Source organism: Pongo abelii, chromosome 23 (genome assembly GCF_028885655.2).
Source record: "Pongo abelii isolate AG06213 chromosome 23, NHGRI_mPonAbe1-v2.0_pri, whole genome shotgun sequence".
Lineage (NCBI taxonomy): Eukaryota > Metazoa > Chordata > Mammalia > Primates > Hominidae > Pongo > Pongo abelii.
Genome location: NC_085929.1, coordinates 28,263,435 through 28,281,056, shown reverse-complemented (window position 1 = coordinate 28,281,056; position 17,622 = coordinate 28,263,435). Strand labels below are relative to the sequence as shown.

At 44.3% G+C, this 17,622-nt stretch overlaps 1 protein-coding gene across 1 annotated transcript in view; it reads right to left on the bottom strand.

The window, feature by feature from the left end:
* GNB1L (G protein subunit beta 1 like) overlaps positions 1-17,622 on the bottom strand; it is a 67,000-nt gene that overhangs the window by 33,362 nt on the left and 16,016 nt on the right. Inside the window, exon 2 of the mRNA XM_009234113.4 lies at positions 231-378. Within this exon, the coding sequence (XP_009232388.1) occupies positions 231-358 (128 nt within the window). The 5' untranslated portion in view covers positions 359-378. The remainder of the gene's footprint in view (positions 1-230; positions 379-17,622) is intronic.

Sequence of the window (17,622 nt, the reverse complement as noted above, 5' to 3'; positions counted from 1 at the left end):
GCTGGGTGGTCGTGCCTGCCCTTGCGTCTGTAACAAAGAGTGTGTGCGTGTCCCTGCCTCCCCCAAGGGACAGTGTGTCTGCTGGTGGGCGATGAAAGCTCAGCAAGCCTGGGTGACGAGCAGTCCATGCCCCTTGGCCAGCACCCTCAAACAAGTGCTGGGCTCCTTGCTAGCTCACAACCTCCTGACTTGGCCCTGGGTGGCCTGGGGCTGGGGCCGCAGCTACTCACCCTGAGAAGAGGAGCGGGCGCCCCTGAGCCTGGGCTCCTTCGCAGAAGTGCAGCGCATGCACCGCTGACTGGGTGCCTCGGAGGACAAACTGGGGGTCTGGAGGTGGCGGCGGGCAGGGGGCCGCCATGCTGGGCAGGATGCAGTTACCTGGGCACCAAGGGAAGGCGTGTGAGTGACTGTGTCCCTATTCCCACCCTCTAGGAAGGCTGCTCAGGCACAGGGGTGCTTGAGACGCTGCCCCTGCTCATTGTCCCTGGCCCTGTGCCCCTCCTGGGAGAGGCGCCCCTGCTCCCCAGACACTGATGAATGGCCTGTGGCTACAGAGGCACCAGTTCCCTGCACGGCAGTGAGCCCAGCAGAGAGCACAGAGCTCACCCTTCCCCCACTGCTGGAGGAACCTGGGAGCCCCATGGATGCCAGCCCTCCTCGCACCGTGCCTGCTGGCCTCTGCACCTGACTGGTGTACCCGCTTGGGCCCCACCTGAGCCATCCCTGAGTGAGCACAGCGGCATCCAGCACTTCCTCGGCCACCCTGGCCTCCAGGGCTTCCTGTCCACCACTGGCTGTGCCCTCCGGCTCCCCAGATCCCAGCGGCCACACCAGTGCTTTCCCACTCTGGCCATCTGCGTGCCGGGACTGCCTGTCCTGCCACTGGGCTTGGCTGAGTCCCGCCCTCTGTCCAGGCCTCACTCCAGTGTCTCTCTTGGGAGCCACCCTCCCTCCCTGCTGGCAAATCCAGTCTCCCTTCTTCTCTCCTCCCTGCTGCCACCTCTGCCCATGGCCAGCTCAGGGATCAGGGGAAAAGAGGCATGCAGGGCCCCGGGGGGCTGCTAGGAGGAGCCTTCCTCTCACATCTGCTGGGCCCCAGGCCTGCCCCGCCGCAATTTCTAACCGCTATCACCATCCTATGAGGCGACAGCACCCCTTTTACTCTTGGGGAAACTGAGGCAGAGAACAGTCACTGAGCTGCGCCAGGCCCCTGGCGCTGAGGCCTGAAGTACTCTAGGGCCTCGTGGCACCACTGAAGGGCAGAGTGGCTGGAGCAGAGTCGCCGTGTGGCTCCTTAGGAGAGCTGCGGTCACAGATGAGCAGCTGCTCCCCAGACCACTGGGCCTATGGGGGAGGACTGCCGGGCCACCACCCACCCAGAGAGGCTTCCTGGGTCCCTGCCGAGCTCACCCAACCACTCAGACCCACAGGGCCTCTCACTCCACCTCAGCCCCACAGCTGGCTGCTCTGTGGGGTGGCCCTGGAGCCAGAAGCAACCAGCTCCATGTCTGTCTGCCTGCAGACCCTGAGCTGGGCTAAGGGCTCAGAGGGAAAGGCCAGGAGCAGACCACTGGGTGGCTGGGGCAGCCTGTCACAGGGGGCCTTTTCCACTGGGCTCTGGGACAGTGGGGCAGGCCCCAGCCCATCCACCTGCAGCCTGCACACAGGGCAGGGAGGATGGCCCACGGCAGCCACAGCCAGCAGAGGGACTGGGGCCAGTAAAGGACCAGGGCAGGGGAGGTGGGAAGGACTCTTCCAGAAGGGGCCGGGTGGAAGGCGGATGGGGGTGCAGGTTCAGAGGCAGGAGTGCTGTGGATGTCTGGAGGCAACTGTCCAGGGTGCCCCTTCAGCCACACTGCCACCGCCAAGCCCTGCCTCTCCCCTTCTGAATACATGCCAGCCCTCTCCTTACTCTCTTCAGGAGAGGCAGCAGCAGCCCAGCTGGGGCAAAGGTTCAAAACACCTGAGAAATGCCCCTGCCAAGCTGTCCTGCAGAATGGAGGGTGGACAGCAGCCAGTGCCCACGCGGACAGCATGGGGGAGGGCAGGAGGCCTGGGAGGGGCCGGGCAGTGACTCCAGGGCGCAGGTCCACCCTGCCTGGCGAGAGACCTCGGGCAGCCACTCTACCTCCCAACCCTGCCTCTCTCAAGGGGTTCCGAAGACAATGCGGAGTTCCCTGGGATGTCCTTTACTAACTGCCAAGTCCCATTTTTCCTTTTCTTTTCTGGGGGGGATGAGAGGGGTTTCATCCTCTCTCACCTTTGGCTGAAAGCCAACTGACCATGCCCAAACTCGAGGGTGGCTTCCAGGGGAGGCGGAGGGACTGGACCCCACACTGCTCCCAAGACCCACGGCCCCTGCTCCAGCTTGTGATGGGAAGACTCCTGAAGATGCAGCCAGGCCGGGGGCTGGAACAGCTGCCCTCAGCAGGCTGGCTTGAAGGAGAGTTGTCAGAAGCCACTGCCTGCTTGTGCTATGCCTGCCAGGTAAGAAAGGCAAGCTAGCCAGGGGGACAGGGAGGCAGGGCCCAGCTCCAAGAGGAGCCAAAGAATGTAGACCCAGCAAAAGCACCTCCACCTAGCAGGAAAGCACCGAGTCCAGGATGGAGGGTCCCTCCCATGACTCCAGTCCAGGAAGCAGAGCCTGACAGGTCACCTCTACACAGGCTCCCCTGTGCAGTCCAGGCACGAACACACCTTAGACACATGCTATGCACATACATACACACAGGCACACACATGCCACACACATGTAAAATCCACACATAGGACACACATGCCTACACATACATGTTCACACACTCATATGTGTACTCACACACATGCACACACACAGGGACACATGCATACCTATATACGCATACACACATGCAGACTCAGACACTCAGGCACAGGCACTCACGTATGTGCACACACAGCACAGAGAAGCACACACACAGACAGCACAGCGGCCTTGGGCAGTGCCAGCCGAAGCCCGGCCCCCACATGCCACCTGCCTGGGGCCTGGCGGGAGTTTCCAGAACCTCACCAGCAGAAGGCTCATTCTCAGGTGATGAAATCAAGTTCTCCTCTATTGTTTCCCCAGAATTGCAGGGAACAAACCCGTCACGTTGTTACAACAACCAAAACGCACAGGCCAAAATGATGCATCGGCAATTAAGGGCTCCATCATTTCAAGTAATTAAAATAAATGCTTTATTTGAAAACTAATTAATTCTAACTACATATTTTTCCCATGACAATATCCTAGGATTGCTTGATTTATGACATCTAATTATTCTTTATTAATCTAATTGAGAATCATCACGTTCCCCTATCTTGCCTGGCCCCAGGCTGTGGAGCGAAGGCCGCCCTTGCGCAAGGCCTGTGTGCGCCCAGCTGTCCTTGCGGTGGCCCCGGCCCGGCCCCGGCCCTGTCCTCCCGGAGGCAAAGGAACAGGAAACTTAATCCACAGAGCACAACTTTGGCTTCTGCCTGCTCTTCCAGGTGTCAAAGTGAGCCACATTCTTTGAAAAATGAAAGACAGTCTGACACAATTTGTGTAACTCTAACAGCCCTTCCAGAGAAGCCACAAACACCCCTGAAAGCCCCAGGGAACAAAAGGACGACAACAGCATCGGCCTGCAATGCGCCACTGCGGAGGCAGCTCGGCAGGCCCCAGGGATCTCCCAAGAGGGGTCCAGAGCGCTCCTCTGGGTGTAGGGACCAGCAGGTAGAAGCAACTGGCAGAGAGGTCCACAGACACCCGACTCAAGGGAGGCAGGGGCAGGCCTGCAAATGTTCTGCTGGCGCAAACCCGCCCACACCTGCAGGGCCTTCCTCCCTACAGATGAAGCAGGGCTGCGTCAGTGGCTGCAGCCCAAAGACCACAGGTCCCTACCCAAGACATTCTTGGGCTCCTGGGGGTTCACACCAGACAGGCCTCAGCTCAGCCTGGGCCCCTGCTCTGCCCTCAGGCTGCACAGCCCTGTCCTCAGTCCCCTAGCCCTTTTGTGGAAATCAGCAAAGAGTACCACGAAGTGAGCCAACATGGGGAGCCACCACCCAGAGAGGCCACTGGCACCACCCCTGCCCACCCCAGCCCACCAGGTCCTGCCTGTCCCATTGGGCATGTGACAGCACAAGGACAGGCCACACAGGCCACTGGGAGTGCCTCAAACAGGACCCTCCGCCCCACAGCATATCTCACACAAGGGCATGGAACTAGCTCCAGCATCCCCCGAGGAAGCTCCAGCCCATAACCAGCAAGACTGAAGACTAGGTCCAGTACCCCTTTACACCAGGATGGACACCCTGGGTGGCCCTCTCCCAAAAAACAACTAAAGATGTTGATAAAAGTTTTTTAAAAGGCCAGGCATGGTGGCTCATGCCTATAATCCCAGCACTTTGGGAGGCCGAGGTGGGAGGATTGCTTGAGCCCAGGAGTTCAAGACCAGCCTGGGCAACATAGGGAGACCTTGTCTTTACAAAAAATAAAAATAAATTAGCCAGGTGCGGTGGTATATGCCTGTGGTCCCAGCTACTCAGGAGGCTGAAGTGGGAGGATGGCTTGAGCCCAGGAGGTCAAGGCTGCAGTGAGCCATGATCGCACCACTGCACTCCAGCCTGGGGGATAGAGCAAGACCCTATCTCAAATAAATTAAATAAATAATTACCTTAAAAAAAATTTTTTTAAACACAGCCAGGCACAGTGGCTCAGGCCTGTAATCCCAGCACTTTGGGAGGCCAAGGCAGGAGGATTGCTGGAGGCCAGAAGTTCAAGACCAGCCAGGGCAACATAGTCAGATCCCATCTCTACAAAAAAAAATAAATAAATTAGCTGGGCATGGTGGTGGGTGCCTGTAAGTCCAACTACTCAGGAGGCTGAGGTGGGAGAATCACTTGAGCCCAAGAATTCCAGGCTACAGTGAGCCACGATCACACCACAGCACTCCAGCCTGGACAGCAGAGCAAGACCCTGTCTCTGAAAAAAATCAAAATCAAAATCAAAATCTTAAACGCATCACTAAGTTGACAAAAAAAAGTCTGAGCTGCCAGAGGCCAAACACTAAGTAAAAGTGCAGCCTCGGGAGACCTGCGAAGCCTGCCTTGAGGGCATTTGCTGCAGTAGTGAGCTGGATTTCCAGCTCTGATGGCCTCTGGGGTGACAAAAGGCAAAGCTTAGGGCCCTCCTATGGTGGCTAACCTCCTAGGAGAACCCCAGTAGCTAGATGCTCAGTGTTGGGCTGAGCCAGCACTAAACCTACACCCACGGATGCCAGAAAAACACCAGTCCTCAGGTTTCAGCCCTAACTCACACCACCTTGAGAGATCCCCCACACTTCAGTCTGTCTTCTCAGAAGGAACCCACCTGCAACCCAGGCCTCAAGGAATTCACTTTAGACAAAGTCCTAAGAAGTGCAAGGTTGTAGTCAAAAATCACGAAAATCAACAAGGCACTGTAAGTGAGAGTCATCAGAGGCAACAGAAAACAGAACTAGACCCACAGAGCAGAGCACTCAGGTATATAAGGCAAGGGTGCTTAATGCTCTTAAAGAAACGGAGAGGGAACTGCGACTACAAGTAGAGGGCAAGGGAGATGACACATCATCACACAGATCCGAAAAAGGATCCAACTTGGTGAGAGGTGGTTGGGAAACAGGAGATGTGTGTTGTGCCAAGGTATTACTCTCCAAACTGTTTACTGATCACAAAAGGAAAATGTGTATCTTCAATGGAGACATCTGGCTGTCACCACTTTCACCACTGAGAAAAGCTGACACTGCCAATAATGAACAAATTGGCATTGCTTATCTCCTGATGTGATGCCACAGACATGGCACCATCCTTGTGTGTCCATGCCAACAATCCTCAACCTCAATCCAGCCATAAAGGAAACAATCAGACACATCCAGGTTACGAGACACTGGGCAAGACTACTAGCTTGGACTCATCAAAAAGGTCAGCATCAAGAGAAACAACCAAAGGAAAACGCCGGGTAACTTCCACATTAAGACACCAAAGGGGCATGATAACCAAACACGACATTAGATCCTGGCTCTTAGATCAGATCCTGGATCAAAAAAAAAGGGGGCCATAAGGGACATCTGGGGGATCTTTGTGGGTAATCTGAATATGGACTGTAGACAACGGGGTGTTATTAATTTCCTTGGAAGGATAACAGTATTTTATGTAGAAGAATGTCTTTATTCTTACGAGATACATCCTAAAGTATTTAGGAGTGAAATGCTATAATGTCTACAATCTGTTTTCAAATGTTTCAAAAAAAATTTTCTCTTAATCTCTACCTATCTATGTATGAATATATAGGCAGAAAAGTAGCACAAATGTGGTAAAATGCTAACAACTGGTGACCACAGGTGAAGGTGTACAGGTATTTATTTTACTACACTTGCAGCTTTTCTGTAGATTTAAAACCGTAAAAGCATGCTGGAGGGGTGGAGAAAGACAAGTCCACACTGGACTCGTATCCAGAATATCTAAAGAACACAGAGGTCAACAGAATACAAAAGCAAACACCAAAAGAAAAATAAGCAAAAGGCTTGGACAGATATTTCACAAGCAACGTAAATGTCCAATAAACATATGCAAAGATGTTTAACCTAATTAATAATCCTGGGAATGCCTGTCAAAACTACAATGTGATATAATTACCCTCTCAGCAGATTAGCAAAAAATTAAACAGTCTGTCAAATGTTGATGAAGACAGAGGACAACTGGAACCCCATGCTAGAAGGAGCACACACGGAAACGACCACTTTGGAAAACAATCTGGCTCCATCTTGCACACCGTATGACTCAGCAACCCTACTCTTAGATAAACACCCTGAAGAAATTCTCACAAGTGTGTACAAAGAAACTCACACAAGAATGTTCCTAGTAGTATTGGGTAAAATAACAAAAACCAAAAACAACCCAAATGGCTAGCAACTGCAGAAAGGAACACATTGGGTAAATTCGTATGATAGAATACTCCACAGAACTGAAAATGAATCAACTCCAGTCTTACACGGATGAAGCTCAAAGTCATAATTCTCATCAAGAGACATTAAGGGAGTCAAAACTGAAGTCACAGACAGAAATAAAATGTTCACAACACGTATCTGTTAAAGGATTCATTCTCAGAATTTACTCCTTGATTCAGAATATGTCACTCAATAAGAAAAAGAGTGTAACACAAAGTAATTCCAAAAGGCTAAAATTAGAGATGGGCAAAAATGTATATGGGGCAAACAGAAACAATAAGAAAGTAGGGGTTGAAATACTAATAGCAGACAAAGTTGAATTCCAGCCAAAAAGCATTAGACTTGACACAAGACACATAGTTTTTAATTCTTCATTGCAGTTTACAAAATGTAACAGTTTATGGCCAGGTGTGGTGGGCTCACACCTGTAGTCCCAACACTTTGGGAGGCTGAGGTGGGAGGATTACTTGAGGCCAGGAGTTTGAGACAAGCCTGAGCAACATAGTCAGATTTCATCTCTCAAAACAAATAAAAATTAGCTGGGCACAGTAGTGTAGTCCCAGCTATTTGGGATGCTGAAGAAGGAGAACTGCTTGAGCCCAGAGCCTGGGTGACAGAGTGAGACCCTATCTAAAAAAAAAAAAACTATATATATAACAGTTTTTTATATCTATATATAATATATAATTAATATATGTAACAGTTTTTAATATCTATGCACTATATAACAGAGATACCACCTCTATAGAGCAGAAACGACAGGAGATGCAGAGTCACAGAAAGAAGCCTACTAATGATTGGAGAATATGACATACTACTCTTTTTTTTTTTTTTTTTTTTTTTTTGAGACAGAGTCTTGTTCTGTCACCCAGGCTGGAGTGCAGTGACATGGTCTCGGCTCACTGCAACCTCTGCCTCCAGGGTTCAAGCAGTTCTTGTGCCTCAGCCTCCCAAGTAGCTGGGACTACAGGCACACGCCACAACGCCCGGCTAATTTTTGTATTTTTAGTAGAGATGGGGTTTCACCCCATTGGCCAGGCTGGTCCTGAACTCCTGACCTCAGGTGATCTGCCCATCTTGGCCTCCCAAAGTGCTGGGATTACAGGCATGAGCCACTGTGCCGGGCCATAACATACTACTCTTAGTACAAGTCAGATCATGTGGACAATAAGTAGGCAGATAGAAGATCCAAAAAATACAACCAACAAGGTAGATACTACAGATCGATAATGGAACTTTACATTCTCATAACAGAACCTACATCTTCTTCTCAAGGGTACATGGGACATGTGTAAACATTGACTGTATATTGGGTCACAAAGAAATATAAGTAAGTTTCATAAAGAAGAAATATTTATAAATAAAATTCTATGACCACAGTGCAATTAAATTAGAAATTAATAAAATAAAAAACAAAAAGGTCTTATCAAATAGAAATTTAAAAACAACTTTTAGGTGAAATGGGATAACTGAAACCACACAAATTTTTTTAAAATGAAAAATACTACGTACCAGTTTATGAGATATATTTAAAGCTCTGATCAGAAGAAAAGTATAGACCAATACCAGTTATGACTATCACACAAAAATAGTAAGTAAAATATTAGTAAACAAGATCCAATATCACATTAATATACAATGACCAAGTGGAATTTATCCTAGAAATGCAAGGTTGGTTCAAATAGGGAATTTATGAATGCCATATACCGTATTAATAGATATAATGAGAAAAAGCATGTAATTATCTCCACAGATGCTGAAAAGCCTTTGACAATATTCAATGCCCATTTTTTATTAAAATACGTAAACAAACAGACATTGATGCATTTCTTAGAGATTATTTATATATATATATATATATACATCCCCCTTGGTCCTAAATCCAACATATTATTTTATGAAGAAATATTGGGGACATTCCCACTAAGATCAGAATGCCCGCTATCTCTACTACCATTCGACATTGTAGTGGCAGTATAAGCCAAAGCAATTAGTCAAGAAAAATTAAGTAGAGGTTTATAATTGGAAAAGAAGACATTAAACTATCTTCCTGTTGAGTATAGTGGTACACGCCTGTAGTCCCAGCTACTTGGGAGGCTGAGGCAGGAGGATTGCTTGAGCTCAGGAGTTTGAGGCTACAGTATACTATGATCACACCTGTGAATAGCCATTGCACTCCAGCCTGGGCAACACAGCAAGACCCATCTCTAGAAAAAGAAAACAAAACCATATTCCAGATTATATGATGGTATACATGGAAAGCCCTAGAAAATCAATGATAAAACAGATTCAAATAATAAAAAAAAAACTTCAACTGGTAGCAGGATGTAAAACTAACATAGAGAATTCAATAGTCTCTATGTTATTTGTATACAATAACAATAAAGAGCACAATATTACTTGTACAAAAATAATTACCAGTTAGAGAAAATTCCATTCATACCAAAGAAGATAAAATACTTAAGAATAACTTTAATAAATAAATATGAAAAACCTACATGAAGAAAATATTAAAATTCTCCTGGAAGACACAAAAGTAGATTTGAACAAAGGAAAAAGGATTCTTTGTTCTTGGTTAAGACAATTCAGCATCAACATAAGATGTCTCTTCTCCCCAAATTAATTTATAAATTTAACACAACCCCAATGGAAACACCAGCAAGCTTCTTTATGGAGTTAGAGAAGTTGATATTAACACTCACTTGGATAAACAAAAATATAGCACACACAGAAAAACATGGGGAAAAATTAGCTGCAAAGGAGCTAGCCCTATCAGATACTAACATGTACTCAAGTCTTTAGGATTAAAAGTATAGTACTCCTGTATAGACAGACGGACCAGTGAAATAGAAAGCCTATAAATAAACCCAAGTAAGTGTGGAAGTTTAATACATAAAAGAGGTGGTATCTCACATCACTGGAACCAAAATGGTTAACCATATAAAATCAGATCCATATCTTACAGTGAAATACACGAGCATAAACTCCAAGTGGATCTGGGATCCATATGTAAAAAATAAACCAAGCACTAGAAGAAAACATGGAAGAACTGCATTATTAACTTGGTTGTGGAAAAGGTTTGTTATGACTCAAAATTTAGATACAATGCCTGTAATCCCAGCACTTTGGGAGGCCGAGACTTGAGGTCAGGAGTTCAAGACCAGCCTGGCCAACATGGTAAAACCCCATCTCTACTAAAAATACAAAACTAGCTGGGCGCGGTGGCACGCACCTGTAATCTTTGTACAGCTACTCGGGAGGCTGAGGCAGGAGAACTGCTTGAACCCAGGAGGCGAAAGTTACAGTGAGCCCAGATCATGCCACTGCACTCCAGTCTGGGTGAGAGAGTAAGACTCCATCTAAAAAAATAAAAATAAAAATAAAAAAATAAAATAAAATAAAATGGATAATTCTGACTATATAAAAATAAAAAATTTTCATGCCTGTAATCCCAGCACTTTGGGAGGCTGAGGCGGGAGGATCACGAGGTCAGGAGATCAAGACCATCCTGGCTAACACGGTGAAACTCCATCTCTACTAAAAATACAAAAAATTAGCTGGGTGTGGTGGCAGGTGCCTGTAGTCCCAGCTACTTGGGAGGCTGAGGCAAGAGAATGGTGTGAACCTGGGAGGCGGAGCTTGCAGTGAGCCAAGATCACGCCACTGCACTCCAGCCTGGGTGACAGAGTGAGACTCTGTCTCAAAAATAAAAAATAAAAGAAAGAGAAAAATGTTAGCTTTTGCATGTCAAAAGAAATTTTAAAATTAATATCTTTAAAATATAAATAAACTTTTCAAAATTAAGGAAAGGCTAAAAACTCAATAGAAAAATGGGAAAAAGAGATGAATAGACAATTCAGAAAAAGCTATGAAAATGGCCATTAAACAAATGAAAAGATGTTCAACCTAAAGCTTACTCATAGAGAAATGTAAATTAAAACTACAGAAAAACTTCTTGTTCTGGCAGGATGAAGTAAGCTCATTACAGCCTCTCTCTCAGGCTGACTGCAACTCAAAACTCTGGACAAAATATAAAAAGCAACTACCTAAGGCTGGGCACAGTGGCTAACATCAGTAATCCCAGCACTTTGGGAGGCTGAGGTGGGAGGATCACTTGAGGCCAGGAGTTCAAGACCAGCCTGGGCAACATAGTCAGACCCTATCTCTACGAAAAATAAAAAATATTAGCTGGGCTGATAGCGTGTGCTTGCAGTCCTAGCTACTTGGGAGGCTGAGGTGGGAGGATCACTTAAGCCCAGGAGTTCAAGGCTGCAGTGAGCTATGATTGTGCCACTGCACTCCTCTCTAGGCAACAGAGCAAGATTCTATCCCACCCCCCAAAAAAACCCAAAAAACAATTCTCTGAAAACAGAAAAGTGGGCAACAGCAGCCAGCCGGATTTGGGAGGAAAGCAAAGCTTAGGACAGTGACCTACACAGAGACATGTTTCCTAGGTTATTCGTATGTGTGTTTTGGGGTACTGCCCTGCGGTTGGCCCTGATTGCAGAGCTACCAGGCAGCAGTGGCTAAAACTTGGATAAAACTCCAAATTTCTAGATAGAGATACAGAGAAAAAGGTGCGCTATGGCCCCAAGAATGTGAGGGGAACCCTGAAGGTTTACTGTCCCCCTCTCTCACGGTGCTGCCCCAGGGATGGCCCTGCGCACAGAGCCCAGGGGAAAGTGACTCAGAGAGAAGCTTGTCTTTCTGGTCAGGGGAACCAAGGAAAGGGAACCCTGCAAGATGGCAAGAGGGGAAACTACAGAGTGGGGAGAGCTAAAAAAAGTTCCCCAATTCTGCAAATAAATACACAGAAGCCTCAAGCTCACCCCTGAGCTGTGTATACACAGGGCAGACCCAAAGCAGCACCAGCTGTAAGAAGTCTCAGGCTGAGCCCTGGGTGGCTGGTGTGCGAGACAGAACCAAACCAGCATGTCAAAAGCTCTGAAAATAAAAATGAGATTAAAACCACAGCCCACGGAGGGCGAGATGGAGCTTGTGCAAATCTAACTGGGTTGACTGCCTGCTAGCGCCAAACTCAGCTCTCTGTGGAGGACCTCACATACTATTCAACCCAGGATATGTCTAGGATATCATCCAAAATTATTCAGCATACAAAGAACCCGGAAAATGAGACCAACTCTCAAGGGAAAAGGCAATTTACAGATGCCAACCTTGAGAAGATTCAGATGTTGGAAATATCTGGTAAAAATTTTAAAGCAGCTTTATGATTATGCTACATGAGGCAAAAATAAACATCCTTGAACTGAATGGAGGGAAAGGACCTCTCAGCAGAGAAATAGAAATTTTTTTTAAAAAACCAAACAAATACGAATTTCAGAACTGAATAATATCTGAAAAAAATCAATAATGGAATGGGAAGTGACAGAGTGACATAAAGTGGGCCACGCGTGGTGGCTCACATCTGTAATCTCTGCACTTTGGGAGGCCAAGACAGGAGGATGGCTTGAGGAGTTCAAGGCTGCAGTGAGCTATGATGGTGCCACCATACTCCAGCCTAGGCAACAGAGCAAAACACTGTCTCTAAAATAAAATAAAATAGGCTGGACACGGTGGTTCACACCTGTAATCCCAACACTTTGGGAGGCTGAGGCAGGTGGATCACTTGAGGTCAGAAGTTCGAGACCAGCCTGGCCAACATGGTGAAACCCTGCCTCTACTAAAAAAATACAAAAATTAGCCAGGCATGGTGGCGGGCACCTGTAATCCCAGTTACTCGGGAGGCTGAGGCAGGAGAATTGCTTGAAACTGGGAGGCGGAGGTTGCCGTGAGCCGATATCACACCATGGCACTCCAGCCTGGGCGACAAAGTGAGACTCCGTCTCAAAGAAAAAAAAAAAGATAATAATAATAATATAAATATAAAAATAAAAGATCGAGTGAGTGAAATTATTCAATATAAGATCAGAAAGAAAAAAGATTGAAATAAGTGGTTAGCATAGCAGGGACTTGTAGAATAATAGTAAAAGGTCTAACATTAAGGGCAGTGGAATCTGAGAAGTAGAAGAGAGAAACAGATTTGGACCAAAAAATTAATTGAATAAATAATGTCTGAAACTTCACAAACTTAGAGAAAGACAAAAGCACATATGTTTAAGAACATGATGAACCATAAACAAACCATAGGATAAATTCAAAGAAAACCATGCTGAAACATCATAAACTGCTGAAAAATAATAATGAAACCATGGAGGCCAGAAGGGTGGAATATCTTTGTTAAAGAACTGAAAGAAAACAACTCTATATCCAGCAAAATATTCTTTGGGAATGAAGGCAAAATAAAGATTCCCAGATGAGGGCAAATGAGAATTTCTTGCCTACAAATCTGCCCTAAAAGAAATGCTAAAGTTCTTCAGGTTCAAAAGACCTGATACCAGAAAGAAACGTGGAACTTCAAGAAGGTAGGAGGAGCAATGGTAAAATGTGGGTAAATATTAAAGACAATTTTATCACTTCGGTAAAGATGTATGATTGTTAAAATTGTATTATCTGTTGAGGTTTTCAATATGGCAGTTATAACATAATGGAGGAGGGTAAGGGACCTATGTGGTTGTAAGGCTTCTATATTTTATTTGAAATGGAAAAATATTAACTCTGAGAAGACTGTGAAGGGTTAATTAAGTATGTACACTGTCATCCCTGCAGCAACCATTAAAAACATAACACAAGGAGATACTGCCAAAGTTCCAACAAAAAATCAAAACAATGTTTTAAAATACCTAAATAATTCAAGAGAGGACAGGAAAGAGGGGATAGAAGAAAAAAAAAAGAAGAAAAAGAGAAAACAACAAAATAGTAGACCTAAATATAACCATACCAATCAGTACAATAAACATAAATGCTCCCAACATGCTAATTATAAGACCCAACTATAAGCTATATGATTTTTAAAAGACTCAACTATAAGCTACCTAAAAGAAATCCACTTTGAATATAAAAACATAGATTAAAAAAGAAAAAGGTGAAAAAGATATGCTATACAAATAATAAATTGGAGTGGATATATTAATATCAGGCAAAGTAGACATCAGAGTGAGGAATATTATCACGGACAAGAAGAAGATACAATGATAAATGGCATCAATTCATAAAGAAGACACAGAAGTTGTAAATACTGAGCTAATAAGAGAACTTCAAAATGCATGAAGAAAAAACTGATGGAACTGAAAGTAGAAATAGATAACTACATAATTATAGGTGGAGACTTAAACTCCTCCTTAGTAACTGACTGAACAAGTGGCCAGAAAGTCATACAGAAGACCTGACTAATACTATCTATTTACTTGACCTAGTTGACATTTATAGAACATGCCACTCAGTAGAAAAAACACATTCTTCTCAAATGCACATGGAGCACTCATCAAGATAGGCCATATCCTGGGTCATAAAAGAAACCTTAAAAATGTTAAAAAAAAAAAAAAAAAAAAAAAAAAAAAAAAAAAAAACACCTCACGCCTGTAATCCCAGCACTTTGGGAGGTCGTGGCAGGCAGATCACGAGGTCAGAAGTTCAAGACCAGCCTGGCCAGCATGGTGAAACCCCACCTAAAAATACAAAAAATTAGCCAGGCATAGTGGCGCACACCTGTAGTCCCAGCTACCCAGGAGGCTGAGGCAGAAGAATTGCTTGAACCCAGCTGGCGGAGGTTGCAGTGAGTCAAGATCGCACCACTGCACTCCAGCCTGGGCGACAGAGCGAGACTCTGTCTCGAAAAAAAAAAATGTAAAAAAACAAAGTATACGAAGTATGTTCTCTGATCATATGGAATTAAACTGGAAATCAATAACAGCAAGATAATGAAAATCTCCAAATATTTGGAAATTAAACAACACTGTTTTATATAATCAGTGGGTTCAAGAGGAAGTCCCAAGGGAAATTAGAAAATATCTAAACTAAATACAAATGAAAACACAACATATCAAAACTTGTAGGATGCAGCTAAAACAGTGCTTAGAGGGAAATTTACAGTATTAAATACTTACATCGACAAGAAGAAAGGTCTCCAAATCAATGACCTGGTTTATGCCTTAAGATAACAGAAAAAAGAGGAACAAAACAAGCCCAAAGCAAACACAAGGAAGGACATAAGATTAGAGCAGAAATAAATATTTTTAAAGAATAGTAAAACAAATGAGAAAATAAAGCAAGAGGTCGGTTCTTAAAAAAGATCAATAAAATTGATAAATCTCTAGCTGAACTGACAACAATAAAAAGAGAAAAGAGACAAGTTATAATAATTAAAGAAGGGTTATCACTACAGACACCAGAAACATTAAAAGGGTAAGAAGGAGATACTATGAACAACTGAAATAAATTCAAGCTAAATAAACCTAGCTGAAATGAAAGTTGAAAGACACAGACTAGGTGAAGAAAGAGAAGACCTGAATAGTCCTACATCAATTAAAGGAATCACATTTTTAGTTTAACTCCTTGGGGAAAAAAAAATCAAAATTCCAGCCCACATGACTTTACTGGCAAATTCTACCAAACATTTAAAGAAGAAATAACACTATTCTACAAATTATTTTCCCAGAAAACAGAAAAAGAGAGAACATTTCCCAACTAATTTGATGAGGCTAGCACTACCCCAATATCAAAACCAGACAAAGTTAGTAGAAAGAGAAGAAAACCACAAACAAATATATTTCATGAATATAGACATACAAATCCTCAAACAAAATAATAGCTTGCTGCTTAAGTCTCAAGTTGGGGAGGAAAAAACAGCAAATCTAATCCAACAGTGTAGAAAAAGAATACACTGGAGCCAACTGGCATTCATCTCAGGAATGCAAAGCTGATTCAATATTCAAAAATCATTCAATGTAAACTCTCATATTAACACTAAAGAAAAACCACAGGATCATATCAGTTAATATAGAAAAGGCACTGGGCAGAATTCAATATCCATTTATGATTTTAAAAAAAACCCTCAGAAAGCATAATCCATAAGATAAAAAACACAAATTCACCTTCCACAAAATTAGAAACCTTTGGTCTTGAAAAGATTTTTTTTTTTTTTTTTGAGACGGAGTCTCGCTCTGTTGCCCAGACTGGAGTGTAGTGGCGCGATCTCGGCTCACCGCAAGCTCTGCCTCCCGGGTTCACGCCATTCTCCCACCTCAGCCTCCCGAGTAGCTGGGACTACAGGCGCCCACCACCACGCCCGGCTAATTTTTTGTATTTTTAGTAGAGACAGGGTTTCACCGTGTTAGCCAGGATGGTCTCGATCTCCTGACCTCGTGATCCACCCGCCTCAGCCTCCCAAAGTGCTGGGATTACAGGCGTGAGCCACCACGCCTGGCCTGAAAAAAGATTATTAAGAAAATGAAAAGACAATCTATACAGATGGGGAAAAATATTTTCAAATCATGTATACAGCAGATAATTTATATAACAAATATATAATTTTCAAAATCCACAAGGAAAACACACACACTCACAAAATAAAACAACTAAGAATGGGCAATAGATTTGAACAAACACTTCACCAAAGAAGATATGCAAATAGCAAATAAGGACATGAAAACATACTCAATATCTTTAGTCGCTAGGAAAATGTAAATTAAAACCACAATAAAATGCCATTACATACTTATCAGAATGGCTAAAACAGAAAAGACTGACCATTCCAGTTGCTGGAAAGCTTATGAAGTAATTGAAACTCTCATACGCTGCTGATGGGATTATAAAATGGTACAACCCTTTGGGAACAAAGTTTGGCTATTTCTTTAAAAACCAGTCCCATACTGGAGACAACCCAAATGCCCATCAACAGCAGAACAAACAGAGCTATATGCACACCTGGATATATCCATCCTTGACAATGACAAAGTAGGAAGTACTGATACATGCTTTAATGTGAATAAATCTCAAAATAATCATGTCAGGTGAAAGAAGCCAGAAAAAGAGAGTAAATTCTGTGATTGTATTTATGCAAAATTCTAGGAGATACAAACTGACCTATAGTGACAGAAAGCAGATTAGAGGGAACCTGGAGAAGAGAGGTGCAGGGAGGAGGAAGGGAGGGGCATGCAGAGAGGCAGGAAGATACTTTAGGCACAGTGGGTATGTTGGTTGTCTTGAGTGTGGGGATGGCGTCACAGACGCTGCACTTGTCAAACTGTCCACTTGAAATATGTGCAGTTTATTGCATATGCAATTTAATTGCACAATCTATTTTTGTGCTCATTAAAGGAAATGTAAGAGCAACTAAACAATCCAATTAAAAAGGCATAAAAGATTTGGCCAAACACTCCACCTAAAAAGATGTGCAAATAAGCACAAAAGGCATCAACATCATAGCCATTAGGGAAATGCAACTTACGCCCATAATGAAATACCACTACATACCTATTAGAGTGGCTAAAATTCAGAAAAAAACTGACAAAACTAACAAAACCAAGTGCTGACAATACTGTGGAGCAACTGGAACCCTGTTGGTGAAACGCAAAATGGTGCACACACTCTGGAAAAGAGTATGGCAGTTTCTTATTTATTTATTTATTTATTTTTATTCTATTTTATTTTTTTTTGAGGCAGAGTCTCGCTCTGTTGCCAGATTGGAGTGCAGTGGCGCAATCTCAGCTCACTGCAACCTCCGCCTCCCAGGTTGAAGCGATTCTCCTGCCTCGGTCTC